The 26,801-nt window shown below is 38.3% G+C and overlaps 1 protein-coding gene and 1 pseudogene across 3 annotated transcripts in view; both read left to right on the top strand.

The window, feature by feature from the left end:
* VAMP4 (vesicle associated membrane protein 4) overlaps window positions 1-10,889 on the top strand; it is a 30,640-nt gene extending 19,751 nt beyond the window's left edge. For all 3 annotated transcript variants that reach the window (XM_026003287.2, XM_026003288.2, XM_026003289.2), the window contains exons 5-8: window positions 230-330; window positions 1,546-1,625; window positions 4,542-4,593; window positions 6,823-10,889. In XM_026003287.2, coding sequence (XP_025859072.1) covers window positions 230-330; window positions 1,546-1,625; window positions 4,542-4,593; window positions 6,823-6,851 — 262 coding nt within the window. In that variant the 3' untranslated portion in view covers window positions 6,852-10,889. The remainder of the gene's footprint in view (window positions 1-229; window positions 331-1,545; window positions 1,626-4,541; window positions 4,594-6,822) is intronic.
* Window positions 10,890-13,048: 2,159 nt separating this feature from the next.
* On the top strand, window positions 13,049-13,831 carry LOC112923409 (chromobox protein homolog 3 pseudogene; annotated as a pseudogene).
* Window positions 13,832-26,801: the final 12,970 nt, after the last annotated feature.

Genomic DNA, 26,801 nt, shown 5'->3' with positions numbered 1-26,801 from the left:
CTTTTACTTATATTATCTTTAATTGCCTGAGTGCTCAAACCCACAAAGAAGGACACTGCCAAGCAGCCTTCACTTAAACATTTTATAGTTGGATACTCATCTGAAAACTTGCTATTTTCTATCATGGAAGTTTTCTAATGAAAGTTTCAAAAATTATAAAAATGCTCAAAAGAAAAAATAATTTTTATTTTATTTTTTTAATAATTTTTAAATCTTTCTTTTAAACTAGTGTTCAGAATCAGGTGGATGAAGTTATTGATGTCATGCAAGAAAATATTACAAAGGTAATTGAAAGAGGGGAGAGACTAGATGAACTACAGGACAAATCAGGTACAGATACTTCATATATTTCTTGATATTAATCTGTGTTTTGATAGTTTCTCTTTCTATTTCTCTAGCCAGAATTTAGGAATCTTGGCTTAGGAAAATGATATTTGGTTCCTAAGTTTGTGATTTTAGTATTTTTACTTTAGCTCCCTTTACTTGACTCATCTTACTGCATTATTTAATTGTTGGGTTGGGAATAGAAAATTTTTAAATTTATTGTTGGAAAGTTAGAGTGGTTTTTTTTCTTTTTTATGTTGATGTGTGTTGTATTTTTTCTCGCGATCGTGATCTCAAGAAGGAAAAGTCTAATCACTTCAACACTTAGGTCAAAGTTAATCTGTTTTTATTTTAGGCTTTCTCTGGTAACTTAGAAACATTTCTTTATTGACAAATGTTAGTCTCTGTATTTGTAACAGTTGCTGGCATATATTGGGTACTCAAATATTCTTTAAATAAATGATGAGTGGCGAAATACCCGACTAATCCTTGATAGTTTGTCTAACAACTTATTTAACCACTTTTAAAATTCATTGTTTTACCTCAGACTGTTTCATGGTTTATTTATCCATTGTCTTGTTAATGTTTGATTCAGATTTTTACACTATTAGTTTTTTAGTGGGCACGCTTGTATATGTCTTCTTGTGCTAGGGTATGTAACTCAGAATAAATTGCTGTTTAGCTTTATTTATTTACATAAGTATTTTTAGCTTTACATAATACTGTCAAAGTATTCTTTAAAATTATTAAATTTCTGCTGATTTATATCTTTACTAGCTATGTATGAGAATTCCTCTTGTTCTGCATCCTCAATAAAACTGATACTGTCCAGCAGTAAATAAATAAATATCATTGTTTTACTTTAAAATCAATCACTTTCTGTATCTTCTAAGAATCTAACCTTCTCCATGTGCAAATTTTTTTCTATAGGTATGTCAAGTATTTGAATTTTTAAAGAGTATTTTCTTACCAGAATTTATGTTTTTGTGAAAGCATTGAGGCCCTGGAAAAAATGACCTACTGCTATTTTTTGCTTCCCTCCCTCACCCCCATACAGATTGCCAGAGTTTGTGGGTGGAGGAACGGGAGGATGTTGTTTTCATGCTTAAAAGGCAATACATTTGCAGAAGTAGAAATTAATATTTTCTTGTCTTTGTGTGACTAGATAAAAGAATCCTGTTATGTCGTTTAATCCTTCTCTCCATCCTCTATGTGATATAGAAAGCTTATCGGATAATGCAACTGCTTTTAGCAACAGATCCAAACAACTTCGAAGGCAAATGTGGTGGCGTGGATGCAAAGTAAGTCAGTAGACACTGCATTAGTTGCCCAGGATCTCAAGTGGTCTTCACAAAATAAAGGGCCTCTAGACTCAAAGCTCTGTGAGGACAAGGACTACTACTGCCTTGTTTATTATAGCTTCTGAACTTGAGACATGCTGGGACTCAGTAAATATTTGCTGAATTTATTAATAGCTCTGGGTACAGGAATAACTAAAGGAATCAAGCAATTCTTAAAAGGATGTTTTCATGGATTTCTTCATAGAAAGTAAGCCAAGTTTTATTAATAATTTAGCTACTTGTAGACTACCTTATAAGAAATATAAATTTTTCATATAGTTTATTGTTAGTACCTTTTTGGAGCAACTTATAACATTACATAGAGATTTTTTTAAAAGATGGAAGCTAGAGAAAAGTATGATTTTCTGTTGGAGAAAAATAAAAGCAATTTATATGTTAGAATCCATTATAACAAATGAGGCTTAAAAAAAAACCTCACTATTCTTTATTATTCCAAAGAAATCAGAAATAAAAATGTTTAACAAGGTAAAACATGAGAATCAATATGTACTTATATATTCATGCAAAACATTTTATAGAAATGAATTTGCCTCTTAAATATGGCTACTAATCATTAAAATGTTTAAGATTACATAGAGAATTTCATGTCATGTGAGCGATTTTTTTTCCCCTCTCAATTCTGTGTATCATTTTTGGCTCTGTTGGAAAGTCTTAGACATAAATTCATTGTTTTTAATCTCTCATTTTTAAGTTTGAACTTTGCCTTATGCTAAGAATTTCTTCCAAGAGTTGCTGTGGATTTACTTATTTTTGTCTGTCTGCCTGTTGAATCATCTTACTTTCAAAATAGAAATGAGGAAAGAAACAGGTTTCATTGTTCCCCTTGTCTACTAAAGAATAAATTTCCCATCCTCTGTAAGTTTTCCTTTTTTTTTCTTTAAAAGATTTATTTATTCATGATAGACAGAGAGAGAGAGAGAGGCAGAGACACAGGAGGAGGGATAAGCAGGCCCATGCCGGGAGCCTGACATGGGACTCGATTCCGGGACCCCAGGATCACGCCCTGGGCCAAAGGCAGACGTGAAACCACTGAGCCACCCAGGGATCCCAAGTTTTCCATTTTTATAAAAATTCTCTATACCCTGGTTTGGAAGAGCCAAGGATCCATGAGCCACTCACTTCCTCTCCCCCTATGTACACATGACCCATTCATATAGCCACTAAAAGATGATCATAATGTGCATTTTGCCTAGCTTCTTTTCACCATATCTAAAGATTGTTGTTTTGTATCTTCTGGATTTCAGACCGGAGGAACAGTTATACCTTTTTTTTTTTTTTTTTGAAAAGTATGTTTTAAGGAGAAAAATTGAATTATATTTTAAAATTATATTTGAATTATATTTCTATATCAGAAAGGGAGACAGAACATAAAGACTCCTAACTCTGGGAAATGAACTAGGGGTGGTGGGAAGGGGAGGAGGGTGGGGGTGAATGGGTGATGGGCACTGAGGGGGGCACTTGACGGGATGAGCACTGGGTGTTATTCTGTATGTTAGCAAATTGAACACCAATAAAAAATAAATTTATTATTTAGAAAAATGAATTATATTTCTAAATAGTCCCTATATCACTACCATTTTCTGGATTGACTTTGTAATGATGATTGAGGAAAGGGGATATAGGGACAGGAAACAAACAAACAAACAAAATGGGGACAGGAAACAAATCAGAGGTTGCCAGTGGCTAGCTGAGGGTAGGGAGGTGCATACGACTATAATAGGGCATGAGGGAACTTTCGGAGTGATGGAAGTGCCTTATGTTTGCTTGATGGTGGTGGCTGACAACTCTACATTTGTCAAAACACATCAAAATGAAGTTTAAAAGGGTGAATATTATTCTAGATAAAGTATATTTCAATAGACCTGACTTTAAAAGTGAACAAAACTATCCAGTAGGTGCAGAGAATTTCTACATTGTTTTATCATAATAATTTTAATAGGCACATGGTGTCCAAATTGCAAACCTTCCATGTATTCTCTTGGTCATTTTGTTCCTGTCATAAATATGATGCCACTAAAATGTTACCAGTAGCTGTTTTAGAAACATTTCATTAGCTACTTCTGTTTGGTATTTCTGATACTCATAATGTTGCATGTGTTTATAGTAGCTAAGTCTTTTTTTAATTAATGAACCATCTTTAATCAGTTATCTGTGAAAATGATGAAAACAAGACTTTTATCAGGAAAATCAGACCAATTTATAATTTATGTACTTTAGGATTAAAGAGGAATGTGACAGTTTTATAAAGATGTGAGCTGAAAATATTGAGCAACAGACTAAGGATTAATCTTAAGGTTTCTCCTCCCAACTATGAAACTGGCACACATAGGCCTCTTAGGCAAGTTATTTATTAAATGAGGTATCCACAAAGAATCTAAATTATATTCCTCAAAATGGAGACAAAATTGCCAAGAGGAGAGTAAAGAGAACAAAAACAGAATTCTCATATGCTTTGAGAATAATTGCTATAAAAAATGCTGACTTATATAGAGAGAATGAATTGTATTGAATACCTATATTATTCATCATATCCTGATACTTTTGAACAGAGTTGCTAAAATTTCATACTTTTCCTAGTCTCATTAGAAATAAGCAGGAGAAATCATAGACACAGTGTTCAGGCCAGTGAAGACTTTGTTACTGTTTACTGTACAGTACAGCCTTAAACAATAAAATCCAGGCAAGCAAAAAACAAAGATGAAAATAGTAAGTTCACATGAGAAAAAATTTGAAAAGCTTTCAAGGGATGAGCTTTTCATTGATGAGTTAGTATACTGTAATTAGTAGCACAACAGATAATCTTGACTTTATTAACAAGTCAAACATTAATACCTTATGCTTTTTTGTGTGTTGTAGATAAAAGCCATCATGGCTTTGGTTGCTGTTATCCTTTTGCTAGTGATTATCAGTAAGTATTTACTGGATTAGTAATGTGGAGGGGGGGTATCATTTGTTTTAGAGTTCATTTTAATTTCCCTTTTAACTTATTTTCAGTTGATCTAGTATGACTAATGCCAGCATTGAGTAATAACTTCTTACCTTAAGTCAGGACTTCTTAAACTACTAGTCTATAGATGTCTGAAAATGTTCTTAAATTGTATGAAAAAATCTGTGTGAATATGCATATGCACATTTTTATGGGAAGAGAGTCTATATCTTTAATCAGATTCTCAGAGAGCATCCTGCCTACCCCTCACCCGCAAACCCAGGGCTGTCTGAGGCCAAACAGGGTGCCTGTACACCCATCTTCTATTATTAACTTCAGGTATGGAAGTTTGTCTTTCATAATACTGTGTTTGGAGGACAAGTCCAGATAAATTTTCTCCATATGATGGGTTTTGTTTTGTTGTTTGGGTTTAGATTTAAACTTGATTTTACTCATTAATGCCTAACTCATCTTTTTTTTCTTAACATTATTAAAGTCAGATAATTTTTATTACCTCCTCTTCCCCAAGTCCCTTTATCTGTGTTTATAGGGATTTTATGAAGATTTGAAAAGTGCCTCATAAGAGCCATTTGAAAAACCCCATGGAATTACTCTCTTTTTAGACAGAAAAAGTTTGTCACAAAGAAATAGTGTTGATCCTCATTGTGGATTTTGTGTGACTTCACCTAAAACACTGATGTATAAACTAGAAATCAGTCCTGGAGATGCTTCCCTTGTCATTGGCAGCTGTGTTCAGAGCAGTGAAAAATATGCATCTCCTGGACGTCAGTGGGCACGTTCCCAGCTGACGTCTGGTGAGACTGTGCTCTGCCTTTCTAGTTTCAGCTCTCATACACAAGTCTTTCTAAGTCTGTTTAGTACCGCATTTCTCACAGTTTTGTGCATTTTGTTGGTGATTTCAGTATTTAAAATGGCCCCCAAGCCTCATGTTGAATTGCTGTCTAGTGTTGCTCTAAGCTCTAGAAGGCTGTGGTGGGCCTTACGGAAAATACATATGCTAGATAAGCTTCATTTAGGCATAAGTTACAGTGCTGTTAGCCCTGAGTTCAATGTTAGTGAATCAACAACATCTATCAAAAGGTTATCTTTTTTTTTTTTTTTAGATTTTCTTTATTTATTCATGAGAGAGACACAGAGACATAGGCAGAGGGAGAAGCAGGCTCCCTACAGGGAGCCCAATGTGGGACTCGATCCCAGGACTCCAGGATCATGCCCTGAGCCAAAGGCAGATGCTCAACCGCTGAGCCACCCAGGCATCCCTCAAAAGGCTATCTTTGAACAGAAATGCAAGATTATATATTGATTGGTGAACAAAAATATAGCCAAAGGCTTGCAGGAATCTAACCCTGTATTTTCCCTAGGAATGAGGGTTCATTATTTATTAATTCAGTGTTTGTAGTTACTTTATAGAACATAACTATTATAGATACCAGAATCAACCATATATTTATGGTGGAAAATGTGGAATAAAGCATAAAGAAGAAAATAAAATTCACCTGTAATCCTACTACACAGGGATAGCTACTGTTAATATAAGTATTCTGTATTTCAAATATTTTCCTGATTAATCGTGTTTTTCAAAAACTAATGTTATATACATACATACTTAATAAGTTGGGAAAATGTGTTAATATTTTTAAAATATTGTAGTAGCTGTATGCTATGGTAATACCATAACCTATTTATTCAAAATCCCAATGTTAGTGGTGCCTGGCTGGCCCAGTCAGTAGAGCATGCAACTCTTGGTCTTGGACGTTGCAAGTTCGAGCCCCATGTTGGGTGTGGAGATTACTTAAAAATAGAAATCTTTAAAGAGAAAATGCTAATTATAGACATTTAGTTTGTTTTATGATATTTTTGCTTATGCTATTCCTGTTTGTTATCTTTCATCTCAGATAAAAAGTTCCTTCCTGGGGTTTCTGGGATGGCTCAATCGTTGAGCATCCGATTCTTGATGGTTCCAGGCTCTGTGCTCAGCAGGGAGTCTCCTTGAGATTCTCTCTCTCCCTCTTCCCCTCCCCACATGAACATCGTGCATGCTCTCGCTCTAAAATAAATAAATCTTTTTTAAAAAGTTCCTTCCTTATTACCTCTTTCCAAAAGTGGACACAGCTATGTTTAAGAATATTGTTTTTAACATACCATCTGAATCTGATTTTGATATGTTCCTTTGCATTTTTTCTCTTGCAGTTCTTACAGTCTTGAAATACCGTGCTTGATTTGGTGACAGAGATCTTCATTACACAAAATCTGGGACAACAATAATAAAAGATTGCTGCATAATTTAAATGAAACCTATGTATATAACTTTCAAAACTTCTTTTTCAAGAAACGAAGAGGCGAGTATCACTTCAAATTGGAGCATTGCGAATGTCTAGTTATCTTCTTCCCTTCTAACAAAGTGTGTTTTTAAAAATTATGTTTAAGGCAGATAACCAGCCTCTGTTTTGCCATATTCCAAGGATCTAATTTGAAACTAGATACTTGCCAGTTCATTATTTGTATATGTAGTTAAACAGTGACCACAATATTTCATACTGTTATTATAAGGACTTACATTATTGCATCAACATGGGGATCAGACTGGGAGTCCAGAAACCTGTGTAGAGTACCAAAACATGCTAAAAACCATGCATCGCCATTCCATTAATATTTGCAAGATTCTTCTCACATTACAGTTACTTTGCAAGCAATTTCCACATGTTTATGGGTGTAACAAAAGCTAAATGTTGTAAATGTTCCTGCCTTCAGCTATAACTAAAACATTCCAGTAAACCTATTTTTGACTGTATAAGGGAATGTGTAGTAATTTTTTGGCATATGGATTATTGAAATGGAAAAATCTAAACAATATGAAAAGCATAGTGTGGCATCATAAAACTGGAGATAATAAAATTATTGGAGAACATCACTGGAGTGTTTGAAAGTGAACAGCATGGTCCAGTCTATTTCCAGTTAGCTTCCAATAAGAAGGGACCTAATGTGAGTAAATGAAATCCACAGGTAACTTATCCTCTAATTTTATTTTGATACCTTCCCCCTTTAGCTTCAACTATCCCTCTCCCAGAAGTGCTAAAAGTAGCAAAATCATCTGTTTGGAATTTTCTATTTTTGTATTCCCTGATCATCCCTGAGAGGTGCATGTTGTACAATCAGGTGTCAAATTAGCCAACAATAATGAGTATAAAAAGTCAGGAGATAGTCATCCATCAGTCAGTAACCAAATGGCTAGAGTGGCCATTAACCTAAGTCTATTTTTACAGCAATAAAATATATTATTAACTTTAAAATGTGCCAACCTCCTTGTGTTGTTTAAACAAGTCAAAGCAAAAATACATAGTGCTCAAATGTCTTCAAGGAAGAAGCTTTATAATAAAATTGGAGGTCCTACAGAAACTTGTGCACATGAATATGTTGACTCTGTATACATATATAACTGAAATTGAAATAGGGTAAATAGAAGAATCAGTATTTAAATAGGAAAGAAATATGGTCCTGTATAGTTTTCTTTCTTTGGTTATTTTAAATCAGAACATATGAAACATAGAATCCATTTTTTTTTAAGTCTATAGGATTAGTACTAAGAAGCAGAACTGTTATGTTTAAATGAAAAGAAATAGGAAGGGATAAAGCATATTAGGATATACTCAAGATACCTGCAAGTTACGAAGATCTAAATCGCTAAATTTTATAGTCTGATAACATTTTAAAAAGACAAAGGTCTTACATACTATGGGGTATCATCACTGGTCTTGCTACTCTTTGTAAATGTCAATTAATATAAATAACATAATAAATACTAAATCCTTTGACAAAGTAAGATGCCCATGAGAATGAGTATTTTTAGAATTTCAGTAGCTAATACAGTTCAGGAATGGAAAGGTTTTAACATAATGAACAGAATCAGTCCTAACATATATATGTATGTCTCTTATTTGGGATTGGAACCAGATTCATCAGTGGTTAATTTTCCATTGGTTGGTGTGAAATCTGGTTTCTCCATGATAGCAGTGAAGATTATGAAGATTATTTCTCAAAAAGAATCCACATTTCTAGTGTTTCTTTTAATAAAGTATGCCACTCTTAAATATAAAAAATTAAATTATTTTTTAAAATTTTAACCATAAAAAATGAAATATTTATATGACAATATCATATATATGTAATTCTCTTTGTATTTAAATATATGGCTGCCAAAGTGGTGGCGTGCATGTCACTGTGTTCTAGTTGTTGCTTGGTTCATTTTGTCTTTCTTGGTCCTCATTAATCCTGAGACCCTTAAAATGCCTGGTCTGTTTATGACTTTATTGTGGTAATCTTAGAGACATGAGCCTTCTTACATTCAAAAACAAAAAGAAAAATAATGTTCCAGTTGATGCCAGGCCCACTACCTTCCTTTCTTCCCTTAATCGTTCTTTTTCTCATTCAGCTCAGATCATCCTGCACTTGAAAAATGAAGTTTTACAACACTATCAAAACTATCATTATTTAACAGCAAAGAAGATCAACTGAAAAATTCAAGTAGCTTTGTAAATACTAGTTGGTACCCAGTGAAATCAGGTCACTATTTTTATAATGCCTGAAACCTACCCTTATGATTTATGTTTAATTACTAAAACCTATAGCAATTTTGTGATTATAACACTAATTAACTCTTCCTGACTATACACCAGTATTACCAGTGGTCTTTCAGTTTCTCCATCCTGATAAAGCTCACTGAAAACTGCACTCCAATTTTATGAACTTGGGGATTCCTTAAGAGCAAGCTCAATATTGAACATGGAAAATTATCTAAAATGGAAGAAAATCATTAGTACACATCAAGTAGAGAAATACATTGTGTTAGCTCTCCTGCAGATCACTTAACCATACAATCACTCTGCATTAGAAAATCTCAGCATTTTTACAGCAAAAATTGACATCATTCAGTTCTGTACACAGCATATGAGTATCCTGAAAATGAAGTGATTATACTTGCACAGATTGAGGAAGAATAAAAAATGAAAATTTATCATTGTCAATACACTCTTCACCATGCTTGCCACCCACACTTACTCTGTCCACATCTGTATGTATATACACTGACTAGGAAACAGCAAGAAATCGTTTTTTCATGTTGAGAAGGGATGCCATTAGAAGAGGTCCTTAGTTGTGCTGAGTATTACCATGTCAAACTAACTGCTCTAATAGTCCGATTTTGTGTTTTCACACAAAAATGTGGTTGAAGTCCATTTTCTTTTTCTGTGAGTGCAGAGTAAGAGTATGAATCAGTCCAAAACCATGCATACATTTGTTTTAGAATGCATTGTAGTGCTCATATTCACGCAGGGAATTATCACAGAGCAATGTAAAGGCACCGGGTCCTAAGGAGCTGGAAGATGCCTTACTTCTCAGTCTGTCTCCTGCTTTTTCCATGTTGTAGACAAGCAGAACCATACGTCAGACAGATGTGGGCCTTGCGCCATCTTTATAAGTTTGATTTGGGTCTTAACTCTGACTTTTTCTGAGAATCAAATAGAATAAGGGATGGGGATGTGAACTCTTTGAATCTCACTCCTGTTTTAAGAAACCTGGGACAGGTCAGTAGGAATTGAAAGCATGATGGACTCAAAGTGGGAAAATGTAAGCTTATGAAAGCACAGATCTACCATATTTGTGCATCTCCATAGCACCCAGCATAATGTTGTGTACCTGGAAGTTTCTAGATTAGTGAGCCTAGGAAACCACACAGACACCAATGTGCTAGTATGAGAGTCTGCTCCTATAATCCTCACCGCAGAGAGGACATGATCATATAATAGTGGCCTTTGGACTTTACCAGAGGATAGTAGTGCTCTTTAACAATAATTGGGTCTAGAAAAATTCTGATTTTATAGTATTCCATCAGATTCTTTTCATTTGAAGAAGTCTTGAATAATGGATGATTGGATTGCAAGGTTACAAAGTAAATATATTTCAGAGTTTAGTAAAACGTTTAAAATCAAAGAATAGGAAAATTCAGTCACTTGATTTTTATGCTTTGGGTATGTCATTGTTTAAAAGTCCACACTCTTCTACTTAACCATTTTGATAAGTGCCTTTGATGTATGGTGGAGATGAGCAAATGTAAATGTCGTGCGCCCTGTTCTCTTGCTTCTCCGTTCTTCATAACTATTCTTACAGTGTTGCAGAATTCAGAACCTTGTGTTCATATCAGATATGTATTTGTAGCCCCTCCAAAATCAACCGTAAAATAAACTATTTCATAGAAAACAAAATTAAGCACTTTGGCTTATTCACTATGTGTTACTTGTTGCCTTACCTTCAGAGCATAGCTCACTTCAAATAACATCTAGATGATCACCCTGATTTAACAGGCCCCAGCTTTCCAGCAGCATACATGAAGGGATAAATCAGAGAAGGAAAAAGTATTCTATCACCAAAAGCCATGCCCAATGCACAACCCATTGATGGAATCAAGGAGGAATTTCTCAGTGTAAAATCACTGAATCTCAACAGTGGACAAAAACAAGTGGTGGAATACTCATACTTTATTTACCTCAGTCATGTCTACTTGAAGGAGGAAGGAGAACAAAGTTCTCTTAGACTTAGCTATCCCCAGTTAGAAAATCTGATATAGCCATCAGCTGCTTGGCCCTGCTTTGGAGACAAGCAGAGTGGGGTTCATGCTCTTCAGCCTCCCTCCGCCTAAACACCGAGTTCAGTCTTTTCAGTACTACAGCAGTGTGGCAGGGGGCTGACATTGGAGGTGCACCGTGCCCCGAGATACATAGTCTCCACGAGGAAAGTGCTCTAGTTTGGAATGGAAATGGGAATGGGAAGCACCATGGTAAGAGCACTCTGAAGACAATAGTGCTGCATATAATCCAGTCGTTAAGTGTGAGAACCAGTCAGGAAGGTCAGATCATTCCTGGATCCATCAGTCATGCTTGATGAATGCCTATTAAATGCTAGAAACTACTGTGGAGCCAGCCTGCTTTTCAGCTGCAGGTATAGGAAGGATTCTAACTGGTCGCCACATGTACAATGAGCAGGACAAGGGCAGCGCACTTACCCTATGTATTGAGTAATGGGACTAGCCCTCATCTGAGGAGTCTCCAAGGATGCACGTGGGGTCTGTGTAACAGGGAAAGACAGTGTCCTCTTGGATCCTCCCCAGCAACATGCAAATACACTATTGTTTCTTCCTTCTTAATGACCCGCAACCAACTCTTCCTCCACTCACCCTATCAGCTTCCACCATTATCTCTGCAAAGGTCTTTGGTAGAATTTGCCTATATTTGCTTCTGTAGTTCTCTTTCACTCGTTCTCTTAAACATATTAGCTGAGCCTCTGCTTCCACACTCCACCAGTCTCACTTTTGTCACAGTGCCACTACCTCTGCATCGCTAGACCTAGTAGTCCACTCTCAGCCCTCCCCCTCCCAGTGCAGCATCCTTTGATGTGGTTAATTGCTGTCTTCTTAATACATGTTTCCTGGACTTGGTGTCTTCCTACTTTCCTGGTTGCTCTTCTCCCCAACTTTTTTTTTTTTTCCTTTTCAGGCATTTTCTTACAATGGTTGGTTTCAGAGGTAGAGGCCAGTGATTCATCAGTCTCATACCCAGTGTTAATTACATCCTGAGCCCTCCTTAATGCCCAGCATCCAGTTACCCCATCCCCCTACCCTATCCCCTCCAGTGACCCTCAGTTTGTTTCCTATGATTAAGAGTCTCATATGGTTTGTCTCCCTTTCTGATTTCGTCTTATTTTTTCCTCCCTTCCCCTATGATCCTATTGTTTCTTAAGCTCCACATATGAGTGAGATCATATAGTAATTGTCTTTCATTTATTTGGCTCTGGGTCTGCTCTCCACATACAATCTCCCCTGGAAATCTCACCTAATCTTAGCCTTTGAAATGGTATTTATGTGCTGACACCCCAAGTTTATGTCTCCCATTTAACTTTTGAATTCAGATTCATATCTAATACTCTACTTGACATCTTCATTATTACTCATTACAGATTTAGTATGTCCCAAACAGAATTCCAATTTGCTCCCACAGACCTACTCCATAAGCATTCCTTCCCATCTCAGGTGATGACAACTGAATCCTTCCAGTTTGCTTATGCCAAAAAACCAGAGTCATACTCCATTTCTCTCACAACCCATATCTAATTGGTCAGGAAATCCTTCTGGTTCTACCTTAAAATGCAGCATGAGGGGCACCTGGGTTGGGCTCCACGCTCAGTGGGGCATCTGCTTGGGATCCTTTCTCTCTCTCTCTCTCTCTCTGCCTCCACCCCTCCTGCTGCTCTCTCACTTGCTAGCTTTCTCTCCACCTCCCTCCTCCCTAAAATAAACATAAATAAATCTTTTTTAAAAAATACAGCTCCCTCCCCTCTCCTCCTGGGACCACCAGGTACCACGCCGTGAACGTAATAGCTCTTTAAGTCTGCAATAAAAAAATGGCCTCCAATAAAACTACATTGCAAAAAATGGGAAAGAAACAGAATGGAAAGAGGAAAAAGTAGGAGAGGCGGAGCTTGAAGAATTTGTGGTGGAAAAAGTATTGGACTGCCGTGTAGTGAATGGGAAGGTGGAATATTTCCTGAAGTGGAAGGGATTTACAGATGCTGACAATACTTGGGAACCTGAAGAAAATTTAGATTGTCCAGAGTTAATTGAAGCATTTCTTAATTCTCAAAAAGCTGGTAAAGAAAAAGATGGTACAAAAAGAAAATCTTTAGCTGACAGCGAATCTGATGATAGCAAATCAAAGAAGAAAAGAGGTGCTGCTGATAAACCAAGAGGCTTTGCCAGAGGTCTTAATCCTGAACGAATAATTGGTGCCACAGACAGCAGTGGAAAATTAATGTTCCTCATGAAATGGAAAGATTCAGATGAAGCAGACTTGGTGCTGGCAAAAGAGGCAAATATGAAGTGTCCTCAAATTGTAATTGCATTTTATGAAGAGAGACTAACTTGGCATTCTTGTCCAGAAGATGAAGCTCAATAATTGTTTGCGTTGCTATATATATATATATATATATATATAAAATCTGGGTCTTTGTTTTTTGGTTTATTAGTCTGAAGAAATAACATTCTAATGAAAATCAAGTTTAATATGTTTGTTTTGAAGTAGTATTGGGGAATTGTTGGGGTTTTTTGCATCTATAGCACTGGTTACTTTGAACAAATAAAAGCTTTCTGTAGTTGCTTCCTTTATCAGAAAAGAATATTTGAGACCATGGTATATTATCCCCCTGCATCAGAGAACACCTTTTCTAAATGTTGGGGGAAATCTTCATAGTTGTTACTCAGTCAGAATTTGTGTTTAACTCCTATATGCCTAAGGACCATTCTGGGTTTTTTGTTTATTTAGGGCTTTTTGTGCGTATACTTAAAAGTACATACATAAGTGGTTTTCTTTTCTTTTTGTTATTTTTGAAACATTCACCAAAACAAAAACAGCATTTTATAACCGTGGATAAGGCCATGTTTTTGGAATGCTATCATTTTCAGCAACTTAAGAAATAAATCACTTAAAGTTACATTGAAATCTTTCCTGAAGCCTTAACCTTTCAAATTTTGTAATTAATTGGACAATTTAAATATAATGTAAAGAGTTTAAATTGGACAATTTAAAAACAGCCATATCAGAATTCATATCCCTAATTACAGTCACATAAATGCAAGTTTATTTACAAGATCCCTGAAAGGAAAATTTTAATCACCAACAACCACCTCCCCACGCAAGGGCAAAACTAGACAAGTTTTTGTGTACTTTAATTAGGTAAGCAAAACTTAGTTAAATGGATATTTAAAGGTTCCTTCTAGTGAACCATTCCTTTTCAAGAAGTTGAAAACCCTTGTGCTTTATTGACTAAAAGGTCATGATTCATGAAGTGTCTAAGACTTTGTTCATGGAAACCTAATCATAACCAGGTGGTTAGAAATGTTCCCAATTTAGCACCTGCTGGAATAAATGGGTGGACAGACTTCTATATTCCAAATTCTTGACCTGCATGTTTTTTCTTCACCCCAACTCATTCCTAACATGTAGGCTCAATCTTCTCAGTATTTGAACTGGTTCAGCAGAAACCAGGAAAAACAATAACTTTGTAGTCAGGATGTTATCCAACTGTATATTGTTTACTTTATTGTAAATACTGGTAAACAGTGGTCAATAAATAGTTTTATATTCAAAAAATAAATAAAAATAAAAAATAATAAAAAAAAATACAGCAAGACTCTGGCCAGTTCTCAGGCATCTGCTGTGACCACCTAGTCCTTTGCTTTATCATCATCTGTCACCTGCAATACTACAACAACTTTCCAACTGGTCTTTGTGCTTCTCCCATTTCTGGTCCCCACAGCTAATCTCCACAGAACATGGACATGGATTCTTTCAAAGTATAATCAGATCATGCCTTTGCTCAAAACTCTCTAGTGGCATTCCATCTTCTTTAGAACACTTTTGGTGGCCTACAAGTTCTCTCATAATTGATCCCGAGTTCCTTTTTGTCCTCTTTGCCTGTTCCCTGTTCTGTGGCCTCCTCACTCTTCCTCAAACACAGCAGGCATGGTCCTGCCTCAGGATCTAGTGTCTACTGTGTCCCTGTCTGAAACATCCCACCTCAGAGACCTGTGTGAACGATTCCCAGGTTCTAAGTCCTTCTCAATGAAGTCCCCTCAAGTCACCATCCAATCTCCCTCTATTCTTCCAGAACAATGAACCCTGCCAAAATTCTGCAGTCTATGATCTTTCTCCATCCATCCAAATGTAAGTGTCATGAGGAGAGAGGGTTTTGGTCTCGTCTGTTTGCCGATGTATTACATACTCCTCACTATGATTGCAGGTATCACACTGAGTGCTCAAATAGTTGTTGAAGGGATGAGTTGACGACTATCCTGAAGAGTCAGAGCAAGACCCTGATTTTGAAAGTGATGTAATACAGGAACTAAATGAATGTTTAGAGTACCTTAGCACTCATGAGAGGATGTAAGATATGACCTCCGTAATTTAGAAAGTTAGAAAGAGGGAAAAGGTGAGATGAAACAATTAAAGGAGTTGTAAAGACAGATCAGCTAGAAGGGGAGCAAGTTTCAATAAGCAAGGATTGCCAAGAAACAAATTGCAATGCCAATTCTAAGTCCTTTACTGAAGCAGTAAATAGAATTGACTAAAGAATATCAGGGATATGGAAGAGAGGCTTGAGAAGACAACACAGAACACAGGTGAAAAAGACCAAAAATGAAAATGGTGACAGCTCTCAGAGATGACAGCAATCACTAAGAATGGGACAGTGTCCCTGTGGAGGAAACCTGAAAGAGTAGACCCAAAGCCATCATCTAATCAATCCAGCAAACTTAAACTTTGTCCTGTGGGACAAAAGTTTTGTCATATATAAGAAAAGACCCATCAAGGTACATTGTGGCAGACTATGTAAGTCATCAGATTAAAGAAAATCCTGTAACTATCGAAGCAGAAACATGTGCTACCTACAAGGAACCAAAAAGTAGGCTTGCCTCGGTATTCTCAAACACAAAGTTTTAGAATACCAGAACAGCATCTGTGGAGTTGAGAGGATGGAACTGTGACACAAGGATTTTAAACCCAGGTGGTTATCACTGATGTATGAAAACCACACACACAATATTAGAAACATGAGGGCCCAGAAAATAGAATATCCTTGTCTCTTAAAAAAAAAAATTACTGGAACACCTACATGGTGCAGACAGCTAAGACAAATCAAAATTAAGAGGTTAGGGGGATCCCTGGGTGGCTCAACGGTTTCGCGCCTGCCTTTGGCCCAGGGCGCAATCCTGGAGTCCCGGGATCGAGTCCTGCGTCGGGCTCCCAGCGTGGAGCCTGCTTCTCCCTCTGCCTGTGTCTCTGCCTCTCTCTCTCCATGTCTATCATAAATAAATAAAAATAAATCTTTAAAAACAAAAGCAAAATTAAGAGTTTAAAAAAATCTGATCATTTCACTCTTCTACTTAAAATCGTCTGATGGACTCTCCGTGTCCCTACAGTAAAAACTAGATTTCTTGCCTGGTCACATCAGTTGCTGCCAGGGTGGCATACCACATTCAAGTCTCCAGGGGTCACAGCACACTCAATCTCTTTATTAAAGATTCCTTGAATTATTATTATTATTATTATTATTATTTTTTAGATTCCTTTAATTATTTTTAACAAAGATGTGGATAGGGCTTAGGGAAACTACAAGGGGCAGGGCAACACCTAGGTTTGAAGGGATAAGGGAAGGGAAAGTTCCAAAACTTGGAAGGAGAAAGTCACATGAACAAGGTTCTATTGGCTTTAGGTCAGGGATGCAGCCAGCCTGAGGTGATCTTACAGGGAAGAAGCCTGGTGCATAAATACCCTGACCCTGTTCTTTTTCCATGTGCTCTGGTACTGGGGCTCCCATCTTTGTAAACCCAACTAGAAAGCAAAGGGCAAGGAATCCCAATGAAGTAGCCCATAACAGTTACCATCTAGACTCCAGGTGAAAAGTACCTCTGATGCCCAGATCCCATTCCTCAGCTATTGTGAATGTTGGCTGCTAATGGCTCATAGTTGCCGCTTCTCTGGAAAACTACCCTCAGCCACTGGGAGCCACCTTCCTGGAGATTATGTTCTACCCCTAAGGGTATCCTAGAGCCAATGACACTGATACTGGGGTTCAAAAGGCTGACCCCAATGTTTCAAGATGGTACAATTCTATACTGTGATATATGCTTCAGGGGCCACACACACACACACCCTTGGATCAGCCAAGACCAGACTTTACCCAAGGCTACATATTTGCTTGGCCATTTCTTCCTTCTTTATCCTGCATCACTTAGTCCCTCGGAGGTTTTCTCCTAAAAAGCACTCCCTTGACAAAGCAAATGGACCCAGTTCCCTAGGTCCAGCCATTTCTAAGCAAACCCCCTAAGATGGGTGGTACTAGGAGTGATCCTAGAAAATAGATCTGAAGGATAAGATCCTGGAATTAGATCACCCATGGATAAGAGGGCAATACAGATCTAATCGCTGAAGGTAGCAATATTGACAGTCCCTGGCATGCAGTGGCAGTACAATTGCTAAAATTTTCACCTCTCGTGAAGTGGGCAGGAAACACGTCAAAGGGAACGCATAAGTTTATGCAATGTCTCTGGCATTTGAGAGCAACAGGAGACAGAGTAATTAGGAGGACTGTGGAATGGAATGCCTACTGCTGAACAGCATCCATAGCTTTGAAAAAGGAAAAATGACAGGTACAGGGCAACCAAGTATGAATTTATTTTTTTTTTAAATTTTATTTATTTATGATAGGCACACAGTGAGAGAGAGAGAGAGGCAGAGACATAGGCAGAGGGAGAAGCAGGCTCCATGCACCGGGAGCCCGACGTGGGATTCGATCCCGGGTCTCCAGGATCGCGCCCTGGGCCAAAGGCAGGCGCCAAACCGCTGCGCCACCCAGGGATCCCCCAAGTATGAATTTAAAGCAAAACGTGAGAATTAGAGAGTCTCCTTGGAAGTAAAGAGACCCTCATTTCCTGAAACTAACAAGCAGCAGAAAGAGTTGAAGACCAGGCCCAGGACTTAGCCAGAAGAATGACAGCCCTTCAAAGAAGGATGACTTAGCCTTAGGAAGCCTCCTACACAAAGTCAGGGTCCTGCTGGCGGAGGAATAGGACCTAGAGATCTGGGATGGAGTATCTGCATGGATGCATCTGAGACTCTGGAGTCCTCAGACCCCCAGAACTCTCTGTGCCCGCAGAAGCAGCCTGATTACCTGTGTTGAAAGATAAAGTTCCCTTTTCACCTTCACTACTGCTGACTTGAAAGTGACGCCCGTAGCCTTAAACAAAACACGTGCATTACAAGAAAATCCCAGCTCATCTTGGGATCTGCCTCCTCCCTGACCGGCCAATCAAGGCTCAGAGGGAGATTTTACTGGCACTGGGGATGTATGATAGAGCTGAAGCTGAAATCCAAAGTGAAACCAATCACCAGATCCTTTACCTCAAGCCACAGCACCTTGCACTAGGTGGTTCTCCTTTGCAAATAAGTCTCTAAAATAACCACTAAGTCTATTTACTCCATTCCCTTAGTCAAGAGAGATGGGCAACAGGTGATCAATACCTCCTTGCAAAGAAGTATCATAGGCTCAGACTATTTAAAGTCACTAAGTAGCTTCTTTCCCCATCAGTGGAGCTGGTTACGTGACTTCCAGAATCCAATGCAAAATGAAAATGTTGAGCAGCTTGTTCAAGAACAGGGAGAAAATGACATTAAAGTATTGACATATAAAGTTTTTGTCTTTAAAAATGTTTCAGTTATAAAGCATAATTCAGCATATTCAGCATCAATAACCATGGGGGAGATGCAAATCAGAGCCACGATGAGATCCTACCTTACACCCAGGAGGAAGGGGACTAGAAAAGACAGGAAACAAGTGCTGGCGAGGATGTGGAGAAATCGCAAGCAACCCTTGTGCACCATTGGTGAGAATGCAAAATGCTGCAGCCGCTGTGCAAAACTGTGTGGAGTTTAAAAAAATAGAACTATAATTGGATCCAGCAATTCCACTTCTGGATATATACCCCAAAGAATTGAAGCCAGGGACTTGAACCGATATTTGCACACCTCTGTCCACAGCAGCAGCATTCATAGCATTGTTGTCAAGAGGTAGCAGCAACCCGAGTGCCCACTGGCAGATGAATGAACACTCAGAATAGGGTATATACATACAAAATGCTGGCATACTGTTCAGCCTTATAAAGGAAAGAAATCTGATCATTTGTGACTATATGGCTGAACCTTGGGGACATTATGTTAAGTGAAATGAGCCAGTCACAACAGCACAGCTACTGTGCGACTTTGTTTACATGAAGTACCTAGAGTAGTAACATTTACAGAGATAGGAGTAGAGTGGAGGTTGCCAGGGACTGGAAGGAGGAGAGAATGGGAGTATTGTTTAATAGGTACAGAATTTCGGGGTCTTTAAAAAGAATTTATTTATTCATGAGAGACAGAGAGAGGCAGAGACATAGGCAGAGGGAGAAGCAGGCACAGGGAGCCCGATGCAGGACTTGAATCCCAGACCGGGATCACACCCTGAGCTACCCAGGTGTCCCCAGAATTTTGGTTTTACAAAACAAAAAGAATTCTACAGATAGAAAGTGGTGGTGGTTGCATAACACCATGAATGTACTTAATGCCACCTACTCTATTGCCAGGCCTCCTCTTTCTCATTTCTCCACTCACCTTTCTCTGTGGCTCAAGGATGAGGAGTGGTGATTACTATCATAAACGTCAAGGCAAAAGGAAATTACTACCATATTTCCACCCCACTCCTCTGAAATCCCTTCTCATTTGTAACTGGCCATCTATCCCATACAATTGGCAAATCTGTCCTCTGACTATTCCATCCACCTTGGCATGACCTGCAAGCTCAACGAAATTTTAAGTAAACTCTATGCCCAACATGTCACTCGAACTCACAACCCAGAAATCAAGAGTCGTATGCTTCACTGACTGAGCCAGCCAGGTGCCCCTTGATGAAATTTTTTGAATGGAATTCAGTCACTAGCTAAAAGCATTGAAAGTACTAGCCTGAGCCAGGTCATATTCAAAATATCTTGAAATATTTGAGAATCCTGGGCCCAGGATTGGGGCAGGGGGGTCCCCTCTGGGGGCTCATGGCTGTGGCTATTTGCCAAAGAGAAGGAAATATGTAAGTTCAAATCAGTTATATTCACATCTATGCACGGGCTGATATTGACCTGGCCTAGAGAGAGCAAGATCCTGCCCGTTGCCACCATGAGGGTCCCTCTTGCTCTCTGGGATTGGTGCAAAACTGACGTTAAATCACCTCTATTATTAGAACATTCTGAACAGTTGTAGCTCAGGGCAGAAGGCTGCTCCAAATAGAGCTCACTGCAACCTCTTGAACTCGGGCTCCCTTCAGAGAAAGAGAAATAACACAAGAGGTGTGAGGAGGAAACTTGCCATCCACCATCTCTCGGGAGCTGCAGGTCTGCATGTGTTGAGCTGTAAGCACCCAGGCTCATGCAGAGAGACTGCAGGTGTGGCAGAGAGAGCCTGGGGCCGGTGGGAAAAAAGCTGTGCTCACAAGGTAGCACGAGTTATCCCAGACTCACTCACCTACCTAGCTCAACTCACCTGCTTACATCTTCCGTGTCTCCTATCCTCTCTTTAAGTGCACAGGACAATATTGGCCACAGGAGATCCTGGCTCGTATTCAATGCAATTAATAAAGTGCCCGCAATTAGCATGTATTGAGAGCCTTACATCCAATTAGTATTTTTTGAATCTGTATGCAAAATGGGCGGTGGATTTTGAGAAACCTAAATGTATTATGAGGAAGTTTAAAGCTTCACTGAATCAGTGAATAATATAACAACATAACATCTACTTTCTCTCATCTGCCCTGGAAATAAATCCTCCTTGTCTGAAGGTGATGCATTTTGTCACAAAGCCGGGTCAATACGAATTGGACCAGAAAATGCCCTTTGTAAAGGAATTAAGTCTTTGAGATCATTGTAGCAAGGAAAACTGCTATTTTGATGAAAAAAACAACAAATCCTTTGCGTCCCACCTGACCTCACCCCTCTCCAGCTTTCCTGTTCACAGGCTCTGACCCAGTGCGAGCTGATGGCAGCCGATTCCAGCCATTTCTAAGCACAGAAAGCATAGCATGTGCTCTGCCTTCACGGTCTTCTCTCTCTCCCCCTTCCTTCCTGTCTGTTGTCTTTGGAGCCACCATCATCCCGAATATGTGAAGTACCCAAGCAGTACTTGACATGCTTCAACTTAACACCAGTTACCTTTGTCACACTTTGTTGTTGAGGATATCAATTAAACAAATAAGCTTACTTTTTTTCTACTTTAATTAGAAGACGAATTTTTTTTTAAAGATTTTATTATTTATTTAACAAGGAAAGGGAGAGGGAGAGAAGCCAACTCCCTGCAAGCAGGGAGCCTGATACAGGGCTCCATCCCAGTACCCTTGGGATCATGACCTAAGCCAAAGGCAGATGCTTTTAACCGACTGAGCCACCCAAGAGCCCCTAGAAGATGAATCTTAAGTGGTTTATCATAACACTGTTAAAATAAACCAGGGGCGGTGGCTCAGTTGGTTAAGCGTCAGATATTTGACCTGAGGTCTTTCTCAGGTCTTGATCTCAGTGTTATGGGTTCAAGCCCTGTGTTAAAAATAAATAAAATAAACCAGTGCCTCACAAGTGGGAGTAGTTTGGGATGACTCCCCTCCCCAGACACTTGTCAATATCTGGACACATTTTTGATTTGTCATAGGTTTGGGGCTGCTGTTGGTATCTAGTTGGGAAAGGTCAGGGATGCTGTTAAATGTTCTAAAATGCACAAAACAGCCCCCCACTTCAAAGAACTATCTGGGTCAAAATGTCAAGAGTGCTGAGGTTGATAAATCCTGAGATAAGTTAATCTTTTATAGGGTTTGGTAACCATGCACCACTAAGGTAAACTCAGGTTACCATTGACTCTCTTACATCAAATTATACAATTTTTAAAAATCATTGATATCCATACCTTGCTGCAACATCAGAACTGTTTCAAAGCATTTTTTTAAACATTTTTTTTAATCTTTATTTATTTATGATAGTCACAGAGAGAGAGAGAGAGGCAGAGACACAGGCAGAGAGAGAAGCAGGCTCCATGCACCGGGAGCCCGATGTGGGATTCGATCCCGGGTCTCCAGGATCACGCCCTGGGCCAAAGGCAGGCGCCAAACCGCTGCGCCACCCAGGGATCCCTCAAAGCATTTAAAAAATAAATTGAAGTATTTTATATTTCCAAAAGATGAAGAGTAAAATGTACATCTTTTAGCATTATATAAAATACAATTTTCTTAGCAAGAAAATGTTACTAGCTAGCAGACAATGGGTTTTCTTTCTTTTTTTTTTTTTTTAAAGTAATCTCTCACCCAACATGGCACTTGAATGCATGACCCCAAGATCAAGAGTGGCATGCTCTACCGACTGAGCCAGCCACACACCCTGAACAATGGCTTCTTTCATAAGAAAACGGGAAAACTATCATCATTTTGCAACTTTTTCCCTTTAACCTTCAATCTTGCTGGCAAGTACCAAACTCAACCCGTTTACATCTGTTTAGGTAAAACTCATTTCTCATCTGAACTTTTCTTCAGCTCAGGGGCTCCTTCGACATTATAAAGGTGGGTTTAAAAGGAAAGTTTTTAAACCCTCTATTTCAAACAGGTGTCAGCCAACAACAACAGCAAAGCCAACAATTCTGTTCCTTTTCTTTTATTTCTGGTGTTTAACTTCATATTCTTCCATCTAATTTATTCAGTGGATCATTTTTCTTATTCTGTATCTTAAGTAGTGTCAGTTTTTCCTGGCTTTCCTAAATAGCTTATGTTTTCCCCAAAAGTTCATATTATCATTCTTTCCCCAAAAACCTTATGTTGTCTTCTAAAACTTGTCTCTATACACACAGCTGAAGTCCCACTCGTTGATGGCTTTCACTCTTGAACTTCCCTCAGTCAGCTCTGGGCTTAGCCAAGTTGGCTTCATATTTATTATATGTGCCTAAAATTGCCGGGAGAAGTACTAGTGCCAGGAACAAAATCCAAGCATTTGGAACCTCATCATGTCTTTGCAACGTCCATATTCCTTTTATTTAACAACTACTCCTCCTCTCCCTTCACCCTGATTTCCAAACTAAATCAGTTTTCAAGACCAGGCTCCTTCTAGAGCCACAAAGTCTTGTTTATCCTAAAAACTTGGCCATCAGGTTTTGAATTCTGAATGGTATGCCCTACTTAAGGGGGAAAGTTAGCGGAGAGAGAAAACAGCCTTCCCCAAAATATGCAGCCAAAATATTTACCAATCTACTTTTACAATTTGGAATGATTTTTCCCTTCCGCATTTTATTACAAGGAAGACTGGTTGCAGGCCATTGTTGCTTGATGACTTCCAACAGCAGCCTGGTCCTGTTTTTGTAAACAGGTTGTCTCCTCCTAAATAAAGGCTCTCATCCTCTACCTAGTCCTCATCCCCTGCTTGTGTCCATTCACCGGTAGCTTATATTATTTCTGAGAGGGAATTACGATCAGATACTTGTACTGTGTTCATCTGAAAGTACAAGTCAGCTCTAAAAGAGACGGGTGATTTCCTTCTTGGCATTCTGCTTGTGATTGTAGTTGATACTCCCAAGCAAACACTGGATACTTGTATTTGGCGATGGCCCTGCAATTGTAAACTTGCTCCAGATGTGACCGAAATAATCAGGATGATTTATGAACAAAAAAGAATAAATATGAATATAATTTTCCCACTTCCCCTGTAACTATTTGGCTAAATAATAAATAAATATTTGGAGTAGGACTTACAGAAATACATACGCCAACACAGGACTTAGGATCTTTTCTTTCATGAAACTCAAGCTTTAAATATCACCACTTAACTATGGCTTTTCCTGCTCTCCCATAAAGTTTTTTTTAAACTTCTTCCACTTAGAGTTTGAATATCAACTGCCTAATCAGAGCTTCTATGGGTCCTTATTACATCTGCCTTCATAGCTACTATAGTCTTCCTTCAATCATCTGGCTATTAATTCTAAGTCTATAATAAAAAACTCTTTGGTGGCAGGGGGGTCCCATTCTGACATTCCTTAAAGCCAGCTCCCTTCTGAAGAGTTTTCCAAAATGAAGATATGAGAACAGAGAAACCTAAAGAACTTATAACCATGTAATAGTCTCTTTTCTGTCAAGAACAAACTAAAAAGAGCCACATTTTAAAAGAACATATCAACTTTCCCAAGCCCCTTAATTTTGGTCACATTTTCTACCTTTTTATGTCTCTGTGATGCAAGCTTGAAATGTCCTTCAATTTATCTTCCAGCTCATCAGCTTTCTATTCAATTTATATATTTAATTGCTGTTTGGCCTATATATTTGAGATTTTAGTTTGACCATATTTATCATTTTTAGACGCTATATCTATTTTTCAATTCTATCTATTTTCTGTGTGTGTGTGTGTCTTGCTATTTTCTTCGTATTTTAGGTCCTCCTTTCAGTCTTCAACTATTTTTATAAAGCCTGTATTATGTTCTTTGGTTTTACTCCCCCCTGTGGGTGGTGGTACCTGCTGGTCCTCGCTGATGGTAGGTGGTTTCAGGGGTCAGGACAGCACACAACTCCAGAGGCTCTGATCTCATCACTACCCATGTGCAACTACGTACAACTCACAACCCAAGTAGTCTTTGGTGGTGGGCCTAATGGGTTCTTCCTTGTTTCATAAATTGTCATTGGTAATTTATCTTTAGTAGGGATATTTTTTTTCCTATGAGAACCCCATAGAAGTTGCTTTCTAATTTTACATAATTTCTGCCAAGCATTCCAAGAGGGATCGATTTCTTTTTTCTTAAGATTTTATTTATTTAGGGGCACCTGGGTGGCTCAGTGTTTGAGCATCTGCCTTTGGCTCAGGTCATGATCCCTGGGTCCTGGGATCGAGTCACACATCAGGGTCCCTGCAGGGAGCCACTTCTCCCTCTGCCTCCCTCTGCCTCTCTCTCTCTCTCTCTCTCTCTCGAATAAATAAATAAATCTTTATAAATATTTTTTATTTATTTGAGAGAGAGAGAGAGAGAGCATGAGTGGGGCAGGGGCAGAGGGACAAGCAGACACCCCGCTGAGTTCAGCACCCAACTGGGGGCATGATCCCAGGACCCTGAGAGGAAATGAGATGCTTATCGACTGAGTCACCCAGGTGCTTCTAAGTGGGACTGATTTTTATTTTGCTAAAAGATTTTATTTATTTCATTCATGAGACACACAGAGAGAGGCAGAGGCAGAGGGAGAAGCAGGCCTCATGCAGGGAGCCCAATATGGGACTCAAACCCGGGACTCCAGGATTACAACCTGAGCCAAAGGCAGACACTCAACTGCTGAGCCACCCAGGCATCCCAACGGGACTGATTTTTAAATCCTTTCTCACTTTTGGGGTTTCTGGACCACTTAGGTAACATCAATTCAACCTTCAATTCTATGCAAGGTGTAAGACAGTTTCAATTTCTCAGGAGACAGACTCAAACTTCCTTTCCATTTCCTTGTGTTGGTGAATGTTTGGGTCCCTCCCCCCTTATCATTCTTTTGCTGTTGGATGATACATTTCTGTTGTTTAAGCCATCCAGTTTGTGGTACTTTGTTATGGCAGCCCTAGTAAACTAAGACATTACTATTCATCCAAAATTTAAAACAACACTTCACCAACTGGTAAAAGGATAAACATATTATGATACATTCACACTATAGAATACTACTCAGTAATAAAATGGAGTGAACCACTGATTTATTCAACAACATGGGTGATCTCAAAAGCATTTATGCTAACTGATAGAAGCCAGAAACAAAAGGCTGAATATTATGTATTTACATTTATCTGGCATTCTAGAAAAGGCAAAACTATAGAGACAGACTGGTATCAGTGGTTGCCAAGGGAGAAGGGAGAAGGGACTAACCACAAAAGGACATAAGGGGACTTTTTGGGGGCAAAGGAAATATTCTGTATTTTGATTAAAGTGGTAGATACATAACTGTGTCACACATATAAAAAGGGTGAATTTAACTGTGTATAAATTATACTTCAATAAACCTGGCTTTTAAAAATTATATTGCAAAAAATGTAAAGATAAAGACCAAAATATTGTGTATTCTCATTACCTAAATATAATCACTATGAATATTGCTATATTTATACCTAGCACTTAAATATAAAACATATTTACAAGCTTAGGGTCATATCATATATACAGTTTTATAATTTACTCATTTCATTTAATAAAATATTCTTCTGAATATAAACAATATTCTTCTGAAACCTTATTTCTGATTAATTCTATTCCACAGCATATGATCTTTTTCAACCAATCCCCTATTGTTGAAAAGTAAAGGTTTCCCCACTGGTGACTTGCAATAACAGTGTTTCAATGTCTTTAAAACTTAATTGTTACATACATTTATAAGAATGGAATAAGGACTTTTTAAAACAACAACGATAAAAATGTCATATGATACATTAATGCAAAATTACTGGTTTAAAAACAATCCACTTGGAATATATCCCCATTACTATACATTTTTGAGAGCTGTGCTCTTCATGA

This window comes from Vulpes vulpes, chromosome 13, assembly GCF_048418805.1.
Source record: "Vulpes vulpes isolate BD-2025 chromosome 13, VulVul3, whole genome shotgun sequence".
NCBI classification, from domain to species: domain Eukaryota; kingdom Metazoa; phylum Chordata; class Mammalia; order Carnivora; family Canidae; genus Vulpes; species Vulpes vulpes.
The sequence above is the reverse complement of the archived record's forward strand: the minus strand, read 5'-3'. Positions and strand labels throughout refer to the sequence as shown.